This window comes from Mobula hypostoma, chromosome 5 (genome assembly GCF_963921235.1).
Source record: "Mobula hypostoma chromosome 5, sMobHyp1.1, whole genome shotgun sequence".
NCBI lineage: Eukaryota > Metazoa > Chordata > Chondrichthyes > Myliobatiformes > Myliobatidae > Mobula > Mobula hypostoma.
This window is the reverse complement of record NC_086101.1, coordinates 34,518,493-34,534,684: the sequence shown is the minus strand read 5'-3', so window position 1 is coordinate 34,534,684 and position 16,192 is coordinate 34,518,493. Positions and strand designations below refer to the sequence as shown.

The 16,192-nt window shown below is 43.4% G+C and overlaps 1 protein-coding gene across 1 annotated transcript in view; it reads right to left on the bottom strand.

Annotated features, from left to right (window-relative positions):
- Positions 1-1,181: 1,181 nt before the first annotated feature.
- cdc16 (cell division cycle 16 homolog (S. cerevisiae)) overlaps positions 1,182-16,192 on the bottom strand; it is a 68,828-nt gene continuing 53,817 nt past the window's right edge. Inside the window, exons 15-18 of the mRNA XM_063048346.1 lie at positions 8,785-8,846; positions 6,215-6,350; positions 3,508-3,598; positions 1,182-1,760 (exon numbers count right to left, since the gene is read on the bottom strand). Of these exons, the coding sequence (XP_062904416.1) occupies positions 1,471-1,760; positions 3,508-3,598; positions 6,215-6,350; positions 8,785-8,846 (579 nt within the window). The 3' untranslated portion in view covers positions 1,182-1,470. The remainder of the gene's footprint in view (positions 1,761-3,507; positions 3,599-6,214; positions 6,351-8,784; positions 8,847-16,192) is intronic.

Sequence of the window (16,192 nt, the reverse complement as noted above, 5' to 3'; positions counted from 1 at the left end):
GTTAGTGACCACGACCGTGTGGGCTTCTCTGGCCGTTCTGAAAGTAGTGGTGATCAATAGGTTAACTGGCCACAGTAAATTACCAAGCGTAGGTGGATGGTAGGAGAATCAATGGGCTTATGGTAATCCCCACAAAGTGAACAGTAAGGAACCATCACATCCTTGAGAGCTTTTGACTCAGACTGAGGTATGTTGAAAGGACTCCCCATTCTTTGCTAAAATATCTCATCTCTTCCCAACAGCACTGGGCAACTCCCCATCTCAGGCATGAATACCCTCCCTACATTGAACATTACAGGCCCTTCAGACCACAATGTAATGCTGACCTTTTAACCTACTCCCAAGATCAACTTAACGCTTCCCTCCTGCACAGCCCTACATTTCTCTTTCATTCAAGTGGTTATGTTACTGCCCATTATGATGCTAATGTGTAGGGCAGCAATGAAGGTCCTACATATTTGGTGGTGTACGAGGCTTCCTTCATCATGTCAGTAGCTTCTTAAATCTCCTTACTGCATCTGTCTGCGCCACATCCTTGGTGGTGTGTTCCAGGCAAGGCTTATCGCTAAAGAAATTGCTATAAAACTATCGGTGCACTCGTCAGACTTTCATTGGAGTGTGTACTGCAGTCTATCCATTACACAGGCTGCTGCTCCATACCAGTTATAGGAAAACTTGCAGAAGTATCAATTTGGCTACTATGAGATTTAAGCAGGTTTCAAAGGTTAATAAAGGTAAAATGCTGCCTAGTGGAAGGAACAAAAGCAGGGTGGAAACAGCCAACAGTTGAAGAGTAGGCTTTGGAATTCGAGGGCAAACGATTACTTTTCATCTGTAATTTCCAAGGGCATAGGGTGTGAGCAAGGAGAAACAGCAGAGAGGATTGAGGAATATTGTACTTAGTGAAAGTCAGAGAGACATCCATGTACAAGCTGGACCAGACTTGGTATAAATACAACTTTGACTCAGTTGACAAAGGCACACAAAATGTGGCAAAAGGCAAGAACAGAACCAGAAAACTGACTTAGGTCTTTGACTATGTTGTTGAGAAGTCTGACAAGGGCTTATTCCAACACTCTACAGCACCAGCAGAGGTGGTCTGAAACCGTAAGGTAACCCAGAAGTACAGACTAGATAACCTGACATTAGCTGACATACCGAGATGAGTGCCTGGTTAAGGATGGAACGACGTACAGCACAGGGTTATTTGAGATTTTAATACAATGAATTGACAGATTAACATTGCGATATACCACTTGATCAACCTGTACCTAGCAGATGACCACAGGATCATTCAATAGCAAGTTATTCATTTATCACTCAGTTGCTGGAAATTGGTGCAAGAGGAGTGGCTCAGTATCCACGAGTCTTCAGCTTCCCAGCTGGTCTACTCTCAGAATAAGTACTGCTCAGACCTGCCAGCCCACTGTAAGGCAGCGAAAGGTTCCAAGGTTCTTGGTCACGAAGCACTCAGTTGCTCTGGTCGGACAAGGATGTTTCTAACATCATGTCACTTTCGTTCATCTCCATGAAAAGTGGGGTGTCCTCAGGGGCAGGCCTGGGGTTCGCTGCTTTACTCTGCTGGGGTGGGGTCTCTAGAGCCATGATGCCACTCTCTTCCAGGGGCGGTCTCTGAAACTCTGTGTCACTTTCCCTCTCCCTCTCCTCCCAAGAGCAGTAGATCATTTTCTTGATCATGGGCGCCTTCATCGCAGACAAGTCGAGCTCGTAACACCCGAGTTTCTCCTTTATCTCTGTCCCTGCAACAAATGGAACATTTTCCTTGGTGACAATCCCAAGTCACAATGGGCCAAACATTTCATACCCCAGAAGGATTCAGAGACATATCGAGGCTCTTCTATAAACACTGTCAGGAAGTAAATACTTGGCAATTACACTATCTCTCCTGAGCTAATTAGGACATACTCAAGGGATCACAGACAGAGGTTAGCTTGGCTCAGTGGTATCAAGTCAAAAGGTACTGGCTTCGCGCCAGAGACCAACAGTGCTGTCCCTGTGGGGTGCGATTAGGGACCAACAGTGCAATCCATTCAAGTCAGCACTAGTGGGCAAAAGTGCAGTTCTTGCACGCGTCGGGATCCATGAACATCTGTGAAATCGGTGCAGGTCAGGACGGATCAACGTTCTGTCAGTTCAAGTTGGGATTTGGGAACAATTCAGTCTGTGCAGGTCAGAATTCAGGACCAACAACTCAGTCTGTGCGGGTCAGACTTCGGGGCAAACAATTCAGTCTGCACAGGTCAGGTTTCAGGACCAACAAAGTCGTCCATGCAGGTCAGGACCAGGGACAAACTGTGCAGTCCATGCAGGGTGAGATTCAGGAACAACAGTGCAGTCTGGGACTAACAATCAGTATGCCTTATGAGAAAACGTTGAGTGAACTCGGCCTTTTCTCCTTGGAGCGACAGAGGGTGAAAGGTGACCTGATAGAGGTGTATAAGATGATGAGAGGCATTGTTTGTGTGGATAGTCAGAGGCTTTTTCCCAGGGCTAAAATGGCTAGCACGAGAGGGCACAGTTTTAAGGTGCTTGGAAGTAGGTACAGAGGAGATGTCAGGGGTAAGTTTTTACACAGAGAGTGGTGAATGCTTGGAATGGGCTGCCGGCGACGGTGGTGGAGGTGGATACAATAGGGTCTTTCAAGAGACTCCTGGGTAGGAACAAGGAGCTTAGAAAAATAGAGGGCTATGGGTAACCCTAGGTAATTTCTAAGGTAAGGACATGTTTGTCACAGCTTTGTGGGCCGAAGGGCCTGTATTGTGCTGTAGGTTTTCTATGTGTTTATGTTTCTAAGTAGTAAGTGCAGTTTGAGATTCAGGTACAACAGCACAGTCCATGCAACTTGGACTAATGAAACAAATACAAACCGGCAGTTTACAGACGCCACTTTGACACACACAGTAATGTGCAAAAGTCTTACCACATATATATAGCTAAGGTGCCTAAGACTTTTGCACAGTACTGTAGTAATTTTATGCACTGCACTAGACCACTGCCGCCCAAAAAAAATTCATGTCATATGTGAGTGATGATAAACCTGATTCTGATATGGGTCTCTATTATGGATGGCGATTGGGAAGGGGGTAGGGGGAAGGGAATCATGGTTAGAAAAAGGGGAAAGGAGAGGGGGTGGAGTGGGAAGCACCAGACAGATATTCTGTCATGATCAATAAACCAATTGTTCGGAATCAAATGCCCTTGCCTGGTGTCTCAGGGCTGGGTGTGTCTGCACCCACGCCACACACCACTCCAGCACTCCTTTCTGTCCCCTGTCCCACACTCCTCCCGCAGCGCTCTTCCCTCGCCATTCCCAATATCCTTTGCTTCCGCCAGATTTACAAACTTACATTCTGCTCCACATTGACAAATACAGTACTGTGCAAAAGTCTTAGGTACCCTAGCTATATATATATATCTAAGAGATTTGCACAGTACTGTATACAAAAGCCTAAATAATGTTCCAAAAACCTGCGGAAGTTTGCTCACCAATATAAGCGTCTGCATCCCCAATGTACATTTCGATGCAATGACCAAGCATTGTAACTGAAAAGGTATCATCTCGACGGAGACCCAGGGCCTGGAGAAGAAAAAGTAAGTAAGGTTCAAATCGTTCAGCGAAAAGGCATTTAAAGCCCAGCAGTTATGTGCAAAGTAGCTTCTAAATGGTAGTGTTTGCTTGAGAGGGGGTGGGGGGGGGGGAAATCTACCCGTAGATTTATGTACTGTATTGGAGTGTGGTGAGAATTATTTTCCTCACTCACATAGGTTGGCACAGAAATATTTACAGGGGTTTTGGAGATTTATTTGATTCATGGACAACTGAGTGACTCTTAGTTGATGAGGCTGAGTGGTGGCAGAGCCCACTGTGAATCTGCCCATCTCAATGTACAAAAATTTACTCCAGGTTACTTGGTTTCAATACCTCCTCATAAGAATGAGGTTGTCTCTTGTAGATTAACTGATGTGAGCACAGGAAGGAGCTCCCAGACTAGTTTACTATCATCAGCTAACATAACCTTCCAAACCTGCGTCTGAAAAGATGTTTTGTTCAAGCTTCTGTCTTAACTTATCAGCAAATGGGCAACACATTAGCGTAGCAGTAGTGGAACACTTTACAGTGCCAGTGATTGAAGTACAATTCCTGCCACGGTCTGATAAGGAGTTTCCTCCCACATTCCAAAGACATTATGGGTTACGGTTAGTAAGTTGTGACACTTGCCGGCTGCCTCCAGCACATCCTTGATGCATTTCATGTGGGGGGTTAATTTACTTGTCGGTCGAAAGTTGCTTCTACCGTGCCAGTCATCGATTGGCCTGTTTGAAGGGTGCAGCAGCTCTTCACCACTTGTTGCCTAGTATGCCACGGCACCGGTGTCCGGTTTCAGGCATCTCAGGGGTGTAAGAAGAGCACTGCAGGAGGCTCAGCCTCCTTTCTTTTTCTCCCCAGGCATTCATTTTCACACTGAGGTCACGACCAGTGTTGAAGACCTATCGCGGGGGGGGGGGGGGGCTTAAGATGCATGGTCGAATCTTTTACTGTTTGTTAATAAATGGTTAGTGTGCTTATTCGTAATCAATGGCTTCCGTTTCACTCACCAAACCCATGTTTTGATGTGCATGTGACAAATAAAGCTAATCTCTATCTTTAAAAATGATTGGGGTGCAAGGATTTTACTCCCAAGAATAGATTACAATTTGGAACTCACTTAAACAGCAGTCAGAATCAGGTACAGCTTTTGACCAGAACAGAATATTTGAGAGGATGATTTCAGGCATACAGGAAACATGCAGGGGGAGTGGAATTGAAGGGATTATTCTACAAATAGCCACACACACACACACACCCACCATAGGCTGGTGATTTCTCATGCAGCATTACAAAGAGTAACCAAAGTAGCTTAGTTTTCCATCCAAATGACAAGGGAAATGAAGATTTATATCAGTGTTCAATGGTAGCATGCTCCTGTGGGAGTCTGTGCTTGGGAGCAAAGAATCTATTCATTGATATACATTAACGTATATTTGTATTGATATACAAATACGGGCACAACTGCAGTGGGACCACAGCACATTTTACAGATCTACACACAATTTATGGACACCCAATGTAAATGAAGAGCATTTCAAGTAGCAGACACCTTTTCTGATGCCTCAGGTGAATTCAGGAGAAATACTTCCCAACAGTGCCCAAAGCAGCAGATTATTTGCTGCTGTGTCAGCCTGACACAAGCTGTAGCGAATTGAGGCTTTCACGGCACTAAATGAAGGATTTAAGTAATCTCAGCCAGCAGAGGGGAAGAAATGCACATACAAAAGTCAGGGCTCTGACTTTCGAACTACTCCATGCTGATTGTGCTTACAATGTAACACTCATCTTCTCTAATCCACACTGGCTTTCACTGTAGCACATTTAAATCTTGGTCACCTTCAAACCCCTAGCCCACATTTCTCCACCATACTTCAGCCCTGACACTTCTCGACCGTCAGCCTTGGAGTTTTTGATCCCTACTTCTGCATCACTGTGTTCACTGATGTTAACACTTTGCCCCACCATGATTTTACCAGCGATCATTGTCATCTAATTGTACCTCTTCCTCCATGTTCCAGTGTAATTCTGTCAGTTCAGTGATGAGATGAAAGTTCTTTACAATTGCTTCGCACACAAGGGAAAGCACAGATGGAACTTTTAAGAATGGTTTCTGAAGGTGAGGGAGGTGGTGACGGGGTTCCCCCACTATGGGCTGTGCAACCAGCAGAAAGGCATAAACAGTGCTATCCAATATTATCATTTTACAATCGGCTTTTCAGCTTGACAAACTCGTGCTCTAGTTGATGTGGCAAGTCAGTGCTAAAGAACAGAACACATTATGTTTCAAACACTCTCAGCTTCAAGCACTGAACCAGGCCACGTTGAGCTCTCTTCTCTGTTCTTCTGATGTTCCCCCAGTTATCAGACCAACCATTTTCATTGTGACAAACCCTTACCATCACCAGACAAGACAGACTTTCAACCAATGAGCATCACTCAGAATACCAGTTCCGATTATCCTTGAAAGGTGTATTAAGTGCTTATGTATTTCAATGAAAAACATAGAAATATTTAACTCAAAATACATTAGTAACAAATAGAATAGTGTGTGAATTATAAAGTGTGTTAATGTCTGAGTGTTTCTCAAGAAATCAAAAGGCATACCGTATGAAAATAGTTAATGGCACTCTCGAAGTTGCCCTTCAGACTCAGCACATAACCTATGGCAGAATAAGTGGATGCATTCTGAGGAATGAGGACGAGGGCTTGGTGGTGATAATCTAATGCTTCATCGTACTTCCTAAAACAGAAGCAGAAGTTCTGTTAATTGTCAAAACATTGAGAGTTAAGAATGGCCATCTACATACACAACACATTGAACAACATGCAGAAACTGGAAGGGTGGCGAAATCAGTCAGTGTGGGAGGAAGCCATTTGGTTCCTTGTACTAGCTGTTAGAGCCCTCTGGTTAGACTCACTCCCCTGTGTGTTCCTCATACCTTGCATATGTTTCCTTTCCAACATTTACAAGTCATAAGACACAGGAGCAGAATTAGGCCATTCACCCCATCAAGTCTGCTCTGGCATTAAACAATGAATCAGCATTCATGAATCCTCTCAATTCCATTCTTCTGCCTTCTCCCAGTAACCTTTGATGTCCTAACTAATCACTAACCTATCAACCTCCGTTTAAAATATACCCAATGACTTGGTCTCCACAGTCGTTTGTGGCAATGAATTCCATACATTCACCACCCTCTGGCAAAAGAAATTCCTCATCTCTGTTCTAAAGGGATGTCCTTGCATTCTGAGCCTGATTCTCCTCACCTACACCACCCAACCCATCCTAGTCTCCACAACTATTGGAAACATCATCTCTATGTCCAATGCATCTAGACCTCGGTATGCCAGTGATTTCAGCGAGATTCCCCCTCATTCTACTAAACTCCAGTGAGTGCATGCCCAGAGCTATTAAACGCTTTTCATATTGTACATTAATCCTTTCATTACTGGGATCATTCTCATGAACCTCCTCTGAACCTTCTCCAATGCCAGCACATCTTCTCTTAGATAAGGGGGCCCAAAACCACCTACTCCAAGTGTGGTCTAACCAATGTCTTATTAAGCCTCAGCATTACATCCTTGCTGTAATATGTCTGCCCTCTTGAAATGAATCCTAACATATCCTAACATTGTATTTGCCTTCCCTACTATCAACTCAACCTTCAAGTTCACCTGTAGGGAATGCTGCACCAAGACTCCCAAGTCCTTTTGCACTGTCTACTTACTCCTCAAGGATTATGTTCCAAACCACATTAAACTCTCCCCTCTCCATTTTGGCCATTCTCTTTCACTATTCTGAGATTCCATGCCCTCAGCTCACTGCCACAGCAAGCAGTTCCTCCTTTTCTTTAATTTTAAGGTTATTCATCTATTTTCAGCTCCTCTATTAAACTTTCTTTGCTTTAAGGACAGCAATACTTCCTATACTGTACTGTTCTATATAGGTAGGGATAGTTCAACAAGGGGATGCTGGTAGGTTAGTTACTATTCTCTTATTTTGCAGGTAAATTTCAGTATTTTGTGATTACGCATGAAGCCCCATGCTTAGGGTAGGACCCCATCTAGCCATGACTTCTGCCACAGGAATCTATCAAAAGACCCCAGTCTTGCTATGATTCCCAATGTTCTGCAGATAAACCAACTATCAGATTCTGGGCATCCACTAGGCAGTGACTGTTTGGCGGTGGAGAAGGATTAAAAATGTTGGCTATGCTGCTATTGTATTTTGCTTATTCTAAGACGTGAAACATGTGCCAGTAACTTTAATGGCTCTGCTGCAGCTCAGCCTCACCACTGCAGTGTGCAAATCTTTGCGCAAACAAAATCCTCACAGCATCCAGAACGTGTGGCTCCTGGCAACGGGTAATCACAGGCAGTGATCTCTAACAGCACTGGACAGATCTGTGCCACTTGTAGTGGGAATTATGAAGTCATGTTACACTGACACTTAGGCACAACAGGCCCAAGTTCAACTTCTTCATTAATTTTAATAAGTCCTGTTGTCACCTTCTTGAGGAAGGAACCCGGTCAGTCTTCATTGATCCCTGAAACAAATGCCTTTCTGTTTCTGGTGCCTTTGCTGAACCCTGCACACCTCTTTATGGTGATCCAAAATGCACACAAAGTGTGGTCAAACCATGGTTCAATACATAATTCACATAGTTCTTATCACTATCCCTTCCAAACAAACCTTAATGCATATGTGTTGGTTTGCTTTATGGACTTGTTAACTGATTCCATTCGAGGGGATGGGGGGAGGACAGAGTGACATGAAGTAATTAGCTTATTTATACTCCAAATTAATTACAGTAAATTTTACAATGACAATCAAAACCCAACTACATTTCCAAGAGGTGTATGGGAAGACTCCAAGAAAATGGTATCGAAACAGAGAATCAGCCTTGATCTTAGTGTCAGTCATATAGCATAGAAACAGGCCCTTCGGCCCAACTTGCTCATGTCAGCTGTGTTGCTCAGACAGTGAGTCCCATCAGCCTGCATATGGCCTACAGCATCCAGACCTCCCCGTTCCCTGTACCTATCCAGATGACTTTTAAATGTTCCAATTGTACCTGCCTCAAACAGCGAAAGAAAATGACCACTACTCACTAGTGAGGACTGAAAAAAAAACACACGGAAAGTGAATTTGACATTTTTTCATAGGTACTTACTTGAGTTTCCTACAAACATGCCCCAAATTATTCATTAAAGGCTCCCATTTATCAACAGTTACCTGCAAAAATAAACAAGTAAACTTTACATGTGTTACTCAGTTACAATACAATAGAAGCAAACACCCAGAAATATTAAGTATAGACAACTCAAGCCTTCAGCACGTAATCTCGGTTGGCATTGCACATGTAATCTGGAAGGAGCCTGTGCATTATTTGAAGTGAAGGCAGCTGTCAGCATTCTCCAAAGCTGGAAATGTTTCTCACAGCATCAGCATCAAACAGAAATCACTCCAGTGGATGGGATCATACTGCACAAAGAAAGTGGCCGTAGGTACAGGAGGTCTAACATCCCAGCCCCAGGATACAGTAACACTCACAACACGCTGGAGGAACTCAGCAGGTCGGGCAGCATCCATGGAAATGATGAGTCGACGTTTCGGGCTGGAACCCTTCGTCAGGACTGTAGAGGGAAGGGGCAGAGGCCCTATAAAGAAGGTGGGAGGAGGGTGGGAAGGAGAAGGCTGGTAGGTTCCAGGTGAAAAACCAGTAAGGGGAAAGATAAAGGGGTGGGGGAGGGGAAGCAAGGGACAGGCAGGAAAGGTGAAGAAGGAATAGGGGAAAACACAATGGGTAGTAGAAAGGGGCGGAACCATGAGGGAGGTGATAGGCAGCTGGGGGAGGGGGCAGAGTGACATAGGGATAGAGGAAAGGAGGGGGAGGGAATTACCAGAAGTTGGAGAATTCTATGTTCACACCAAGGGGCTGGAGACTACCTAGTCGGTAGATGAGGTGTTGCTCCTCCAACCTGAGGTTAGCCTCATCCTGGCAGTAGGGGAGGCCATGTATGGATATTTGGATGGGAGTGGGAAGCAGAGTTGAAGTGGGTGGCTGCTGGGAGATCCTGTCCGTTGTGGCGGACGGAGCGGAGGTGCTCGCCGAAGTGGTCCCCCAATCTGCGTCGGGTTTCACCGATGTAGAGGAGGCTGCACCGGGAACCGGATACAATAGATGACCCCAACAGACTCAAAAGTGAAGTGTTGCCTCACCTGGAAGGACTGTTTGGGGCCCTGAATGGTGGTAAGAGAGGAGATGCAGGGACAGGTGTAGCACTTACGCTTACAGGGATAAGTGCCGGGTGGGAGATCCGTGGGGAGGGACGTATGGATCAGGGAGTCACGGAGGGACCGATCCCTGCGGAAAGTGGAAAGGGGTGGAGAGGGAAAGATGTGCTTAGATACAGTATCTCTGCCGGTGTTCCTCGGGGCAGTATTTCAGACATGATCCTCAGCTGCTTGCTTTGGCAATAACTTCCTTCTTAAATGTCAGAAATATGCCTGTAAACAATGATGGCACAATGCTCAATTCACCAAATGAAGCAACCTACACCTACATGCAGCAAGCCCCAGACAACACAAGGGCTGATAAATGTAAACAATATTTGTTCCACAGATGTTTCAGGCAATAACTATCTCCAACAAGGGGGTATCCAATCACCTATACTTTACATTTGATGACTTATTCATCAAAGACTTCACCAAGAGCATTCTGAGGGAACAGGAAGGGGGTCGCCAATGACCGGAAACTCAACTTAGACTAGCCACTTAACTACTGTGATGAATAGAGTAGGTGAGAAGTTGGATATCCTGCATCAAGTGGCTCATCACCCAACTCCTATCTTTGTACTGTCTGCAGTCTTAGCCACGAAGCCATCAATTCCATCATTCAAGTCGTTAATACATAATGTGAAAAGAAGCAGTCCCAACACCGATCCCTGCGGAACACCACTAGCCAACGGCAGCCAATCAGGAAAGACTCCCTTTATTCCTGCTCTTTACTTCCTGTCAGTGAGCCAATCTTCTATCTATGCTAGCATTTTTCTGTAATACCATACTTCTTATCTTGTTAAGCAGCCTCGTGTGTGGCACCTTGTCAAAGGCCTTCTGAAAATCCAAGTAAACAATATCCACTGACTCTTTGTCTGTCCTGCCTGTTATTTCCTCAAATAACTTCAGCAGATTTGTCAGGCAAGATAGCCCCTAACGGAAACCATACAGTAGGACATGATAGGGAAAACTGATAAGAGGAATACAAAATTATGAGGGCATAGATAAGGTAATCGCAAGCAGGCTCTTTCCACTGAGGTTAGCTAAGACCAGAACTAGAGTTCTTAGGTTAACAGTGAAAGGTGAAATATTAAAGGGAAACTTCTTCACTCAGAGAATTTTGCTAATATGGAAGTGATAGATGCGGGCTTGATTGCAAACTTTTAAGTGAAATTTGGATGGCTACATGAATGGGCTACACAATCTGCCTAAACTAATAAAACACAAACAATTGTACTCTTCTTGTCTTTATTGAACACATTTTTTTAATCATTCACAGCCCAGGCTGGAAAAAATATGTGGACCCTTTTTTTAAAATAACTGGTAGAACCTCCTTTAGCAGCAATAACCTCCACCAAGCGTTTCCTGTAGCTGCTGATCAGACAAGCACAAAGGTCAGGAGGAATTTTAGAGCATTCCTCCAGACACAGCTGTTCAGTCCATCAACATTTACATAAGAACTTAAGAAATAGGAGCAGGAATTAGCTATCTGGCCCGTCGAGCCTGCTCCACCATTCAAATCATGGCTGATTTGACCACAGATTCATCTCCACCTACCTGCTTTTTCCCCATAACCCTTGATTCCCATACTATGCAAAAATCTATCCAACCTGGTCTTAAATATATTTACAGAGGTAGCCTCAACTGCTTCACTGGGCAGAGAATTCCACAGATTTATCACTATTTTGGGAAAAGCAGTTCCTCCTTATCTTGGTCCTAAATTTACTCCCCTGAATCTTGAGGCTATGTTCCCTAGTTCTAGTCTCACCTACCAGTGGGAACAACTTTCCTGCCTCTATCTTATCTATCCCTTTCATAATTTTATATGTTCATATAAGATCTCCTCTCATCCTTCTGAATTCCAGCGAGTACAGTCCCAGGGAACGCAATCTCTCCTCATAGTCTAACCCCCTCATCTATGGAATCAACCGGGTGAACCTCCTCTGCACCACCTCCAAAGCCAGTATATCCTTCCTCAAGTAAGGAGTCCAGAACTGCACACAGTAGTCCAGATGCAGCCTCACCAGTACCATATGCAGTTGCAGCATAACTTCCTTACTCTTAAATTCAGTCCTCTAGAAATGAAGGCCAACATTCCATTTGTCTTCTTAATAGCCTGCTGCACCTGCAAACCAACCTTTTGCGATTCATGCACCAACACTCTCAAGTCCTTCTGCACAGCAACATGCTGCAATTTTTTACCATTTAAATAATGATCTGATCTTCTATTTTTCCTTCCGAAGTGGATGAGCTCACATTTACCACCATTGTACTCCATCTGCAAGACCCTTGCCTACTCACTTAACCTATCTATATCTCTCTGCAGACTCTCCGTCTGCTCTCCACAATTTGCTTTTCCACTCAATTTAGTGTCACCAGAAAACTTAGATATACAAACCCCATTTCCAGAGAAGTTGGGATATTTTCCAAAATGCAATAAAAACAAAAATCAGTGATATATTAATTCACGTGAACCTTTATTTAACTGACAAAAGTACAAAGAAAAGATTTTCAATAGTTTTACTGACCAACTTAATTGTATTTTGTAAAGATACACAAATTTAGAATTTGATAGCTGCAACACACTCAACAAAAGTTGGGACAGAGGCATGTTTACCATTGTGTTATATCATCTTTCCTTTTAATAACACTTTTTAATCGCTTTGGAACTGAGGATACTAATTGTAGTAGATTTGCAACTGGAAATTTTGTCCATTCTTGCTTGATATAAGACTTCAGCTGCTCAACAGTCCATGGTCTCTGTTGTGTGATTCTCCTCTTCATGATGCGCCATACATTTTCGATAGGAGATAGATCTGGACTGACAGCACACGCACTCTGTGTCTACAAAGCCACGCTGTTGTAGCCCGTGCAGAATGTTGTCTGGCATTGTCCTGCTGAAATAAGCATGGACGTCCTGGGAAGAGACGTCGCCTAGATGGCAACATATGTCTCTCTAAAATCCTAATATGCGCCTCAGAGTCAATGCTCCCTTCACATACATGCAACTCACCCATGCCATGGGCACTGATGCACCCCCATACCACCATAAATGCTGGCTTTTGCACCTTTCACTGATAACAATCTGGATGGTCGTTTTCATCTTTGGCACAGAGAACTTGACGCCCGTTTTTTCCGAAAACTAGCTGAAATGCAGACTCATTTGACCACAGCACACGGTTCCACAGTCTTTCGGTCCCTCTGAGATGAGCTCGGGCCCAGAGAACTCGCCGGTGTTTCTGCATAGAGTTGATGTATGGCTTCCTCCTTGCATAATACAGTTTCAAGTTGCATTTCTGGATGCAGCGACAGATTGTGTTGAGTGACAATGGTTTTCCGAAGTACTCCCAAGCCCAGGCGGCTATAATTGTCACAGTAGCATGACGGTTTCTTAGGCAGTGCCACCTGAGGGCTCGAAGATCACACACATTCAACAATGGTTTCCTTGCCCTTTACGCATGTCTCTGAATTCTCTGAATCTTTTCACAATATTATGTACTGTAGATGTTGAAAGACCTAAATTCTCTGCAATCTTGCATTGAGAAATGTTCCTTTTGAACTGACTAACAATTCTCTCACGAATTTTGGCACAAAGGGGTGAGCCACGACCCATCCTTGCTTGCAAAGACTGAGCCTTTGATGGACGCTACTTTTATACCCAGTCATGATACCTCACCTGCCACCAATTAGCCTGCTTAATGTGGAGTCTTCCAAACCAGAGTTACTTGAATATTCTGTGCACTTTTCAAACTTATTTTAACTCTGTCCCAACTTTTGTTGAGTGTGTTGCAGCCATCAAATTCTAAATTTGTGTATATTTACAAAATACAATTAAATTGGTCAGTAAAACTATTGAAAATCTTTTCTTTGTACTTTTGTCAGTTAAATAAAGGTTCATGTGAATTAACATATCACAGATTTTTGTTTTTATTGCATTTTGGAAAATATCCCAGCTTTTCTGGAAATGGGGTTTGTAGTATACTTGGTCCCCTCTTCCAGATTGTTAATGTATATTGTGAACAGTTGTGGGCCCAGCAACGACCCCTGTGGCACACCGCTCACCACTGATTGCCAACCAGAGTAACACCCATGTAACCCAACTCTCTGCTTCCTATTAATTAACCAATTCTCTATCCATACTAATACATAACCTCCAACACTATGCATCCTTATCTTATGAATAAGTCTTTTATGTAGCACTTTATCGAACGCCTTCTGCAAATCCAAGTGAATAATGTCCACCTTTTCCCCTCTATCCACAGCGTTTATTATATCCTCAAAGAACTCCAGTAAGTTTGTCAAACAGGACCTGCTTTTGCTGAATCCATGCTGTGCCTGCCCGATGGATCCACTTCTTTCCAGATGCCTCACTATTTCATCTTTAATATTAGCTTCAAGCATTTTCCCAACCACAAATGTTAAACTAACTGGCCTATAGTTACCTGCCTTTTGCCTACATTTTTTTTTGAACAGTGGCACGACACTCATGTTCTTCAAATCACCAAAGCCTCAACTATGCCATTTCTTTCAGTACCCTGGGATGCATTCCATCAGGATCAGGGGACTTGTCTATCTTTAGGCCCACAAGTTTGCTCAACACTATCTCTTTAGTGATAGCTTTGTATCGAGGTCCCCACCTCTCATCGCATCCATATCATCTTTCTTCTGCATGTTAGAAGTGTCCTCCACTGTGATTTCTGGGAAATCTTGCATGAACAGCCCTCTTCAGGTCATGCCACAGCATCTCAATTGGATTAAGGTCAGGACTTTGACTCGGCCATTCCAAAACACAAATTTTCTTCTTTTTAAATCATTCTGTTGTTGATTTATTCTTGTGTTTCAGATCATTGTCTAGTTTGCATCATCCAACTTCTATTAAGCTTCAGGTGATGGACTGCAACCCTGACATTTTCCTATAAAGTGTCCTGACACAATTTTGAATTCCTTGTTCCCATAACGATTGTAAGCTGTCCAGGCCCTGAGGCAGCAAAGTAGGCCCAAACCATGATGCTCCTTCCACCATGTTTCACAGTTGGGATGAGGTTTTGGTGTTGGTGTGCAGTGCCCTTTTTCCTTTAAACATAGCAATGTGTATTTCTGACAAAAAGTTCAACTTTTGTCTCAGTTGTCCACAGAACATTGTGGAACATTCAGGTAGTCTTTTGCAAACTTGAGACATGTAGCAATGTTATTTTTGGAGAGTAGTGGTTTCCCCCGTGGTGTCCTTCTATGAACACCATTCTTGTTCAGTGTCTTTCTTATAGTGGACACGTGAACAGAGAGATTAGCAAGTTCTAGAGATTTCTTCAGGTCTTTTGCTGTTATCCTTAGGTTCTTTTTCACCTCCTTCAGTAATGCATGTTGTGCTCTTGGTGAGATCTTTGCAGGATGCCCACCCCGAGGGAGAGTAGCAACAGTACTAAATTTCCTCCATTTGTAGACAATTTCTCTTACTGTGGACTGCTGAACACTCAGGCTTCATGCATCCCTACAATTCTTATTCTAAGATCCTCTGGAAGTTGTTTTGATCAAGGCATGATGCACATAAACAGATCTTTTTCAGAAGAGCAAGCTGTCAGTAACCCGACTTTGTGTGTCTTTCTTATTGGGCAGGACACCTCTACAACCCACACCTCCAATCTCAACTCATTGACTCCAAATAGCTTTTGTAGAAACATTACCCCAGAGGTTCCCATACTTTTTTGAACCTAGACTATGATGGTTTAAATGGTGTACTCAGTATTAATGAGAAGAAATACAATTATTTGTTTGTTATTAGCTTAGCCAGATTGTGTTTGACTATAATTGTGACTTAGATGAAGATCAGACCACATTTTATGAGTAATTAATGCAGAAAACCAGGTAATTGCAAAGGGTTCACAATCTGCTTCTTGCAACTGTACTTACTGTGATTGATTTACTTTTTCTATATTTCAAAAGTATTACATTGTACCACTGCCAATAAGTTACCAAATTTCGTGACATATGCCAGTGATATTAAACCTAATTCTGATTATTTGGATCCCAGACTCATCCTCCAATGGAAGTACCGTCTCTATGTCCACTCTATCCAAGTCCTTCAGTATCCAGTAGGTTTCAATGAAATCCTGCCCTCATCCTTCCAAAGATGATTATTAGTCAAAACATCAAAAATATTCTTCTTAAGAGTTTCCACCTAATGTAGTGCCCTGTCCTGTCCTGCCTTTCATCTGTGCTCTGGGATCTCAACACATATGTGGCCACTGGGGAAATCACTATGACATGGAAGTTTCAACATGGACTAAAGAGCAGAACAAGCCAAT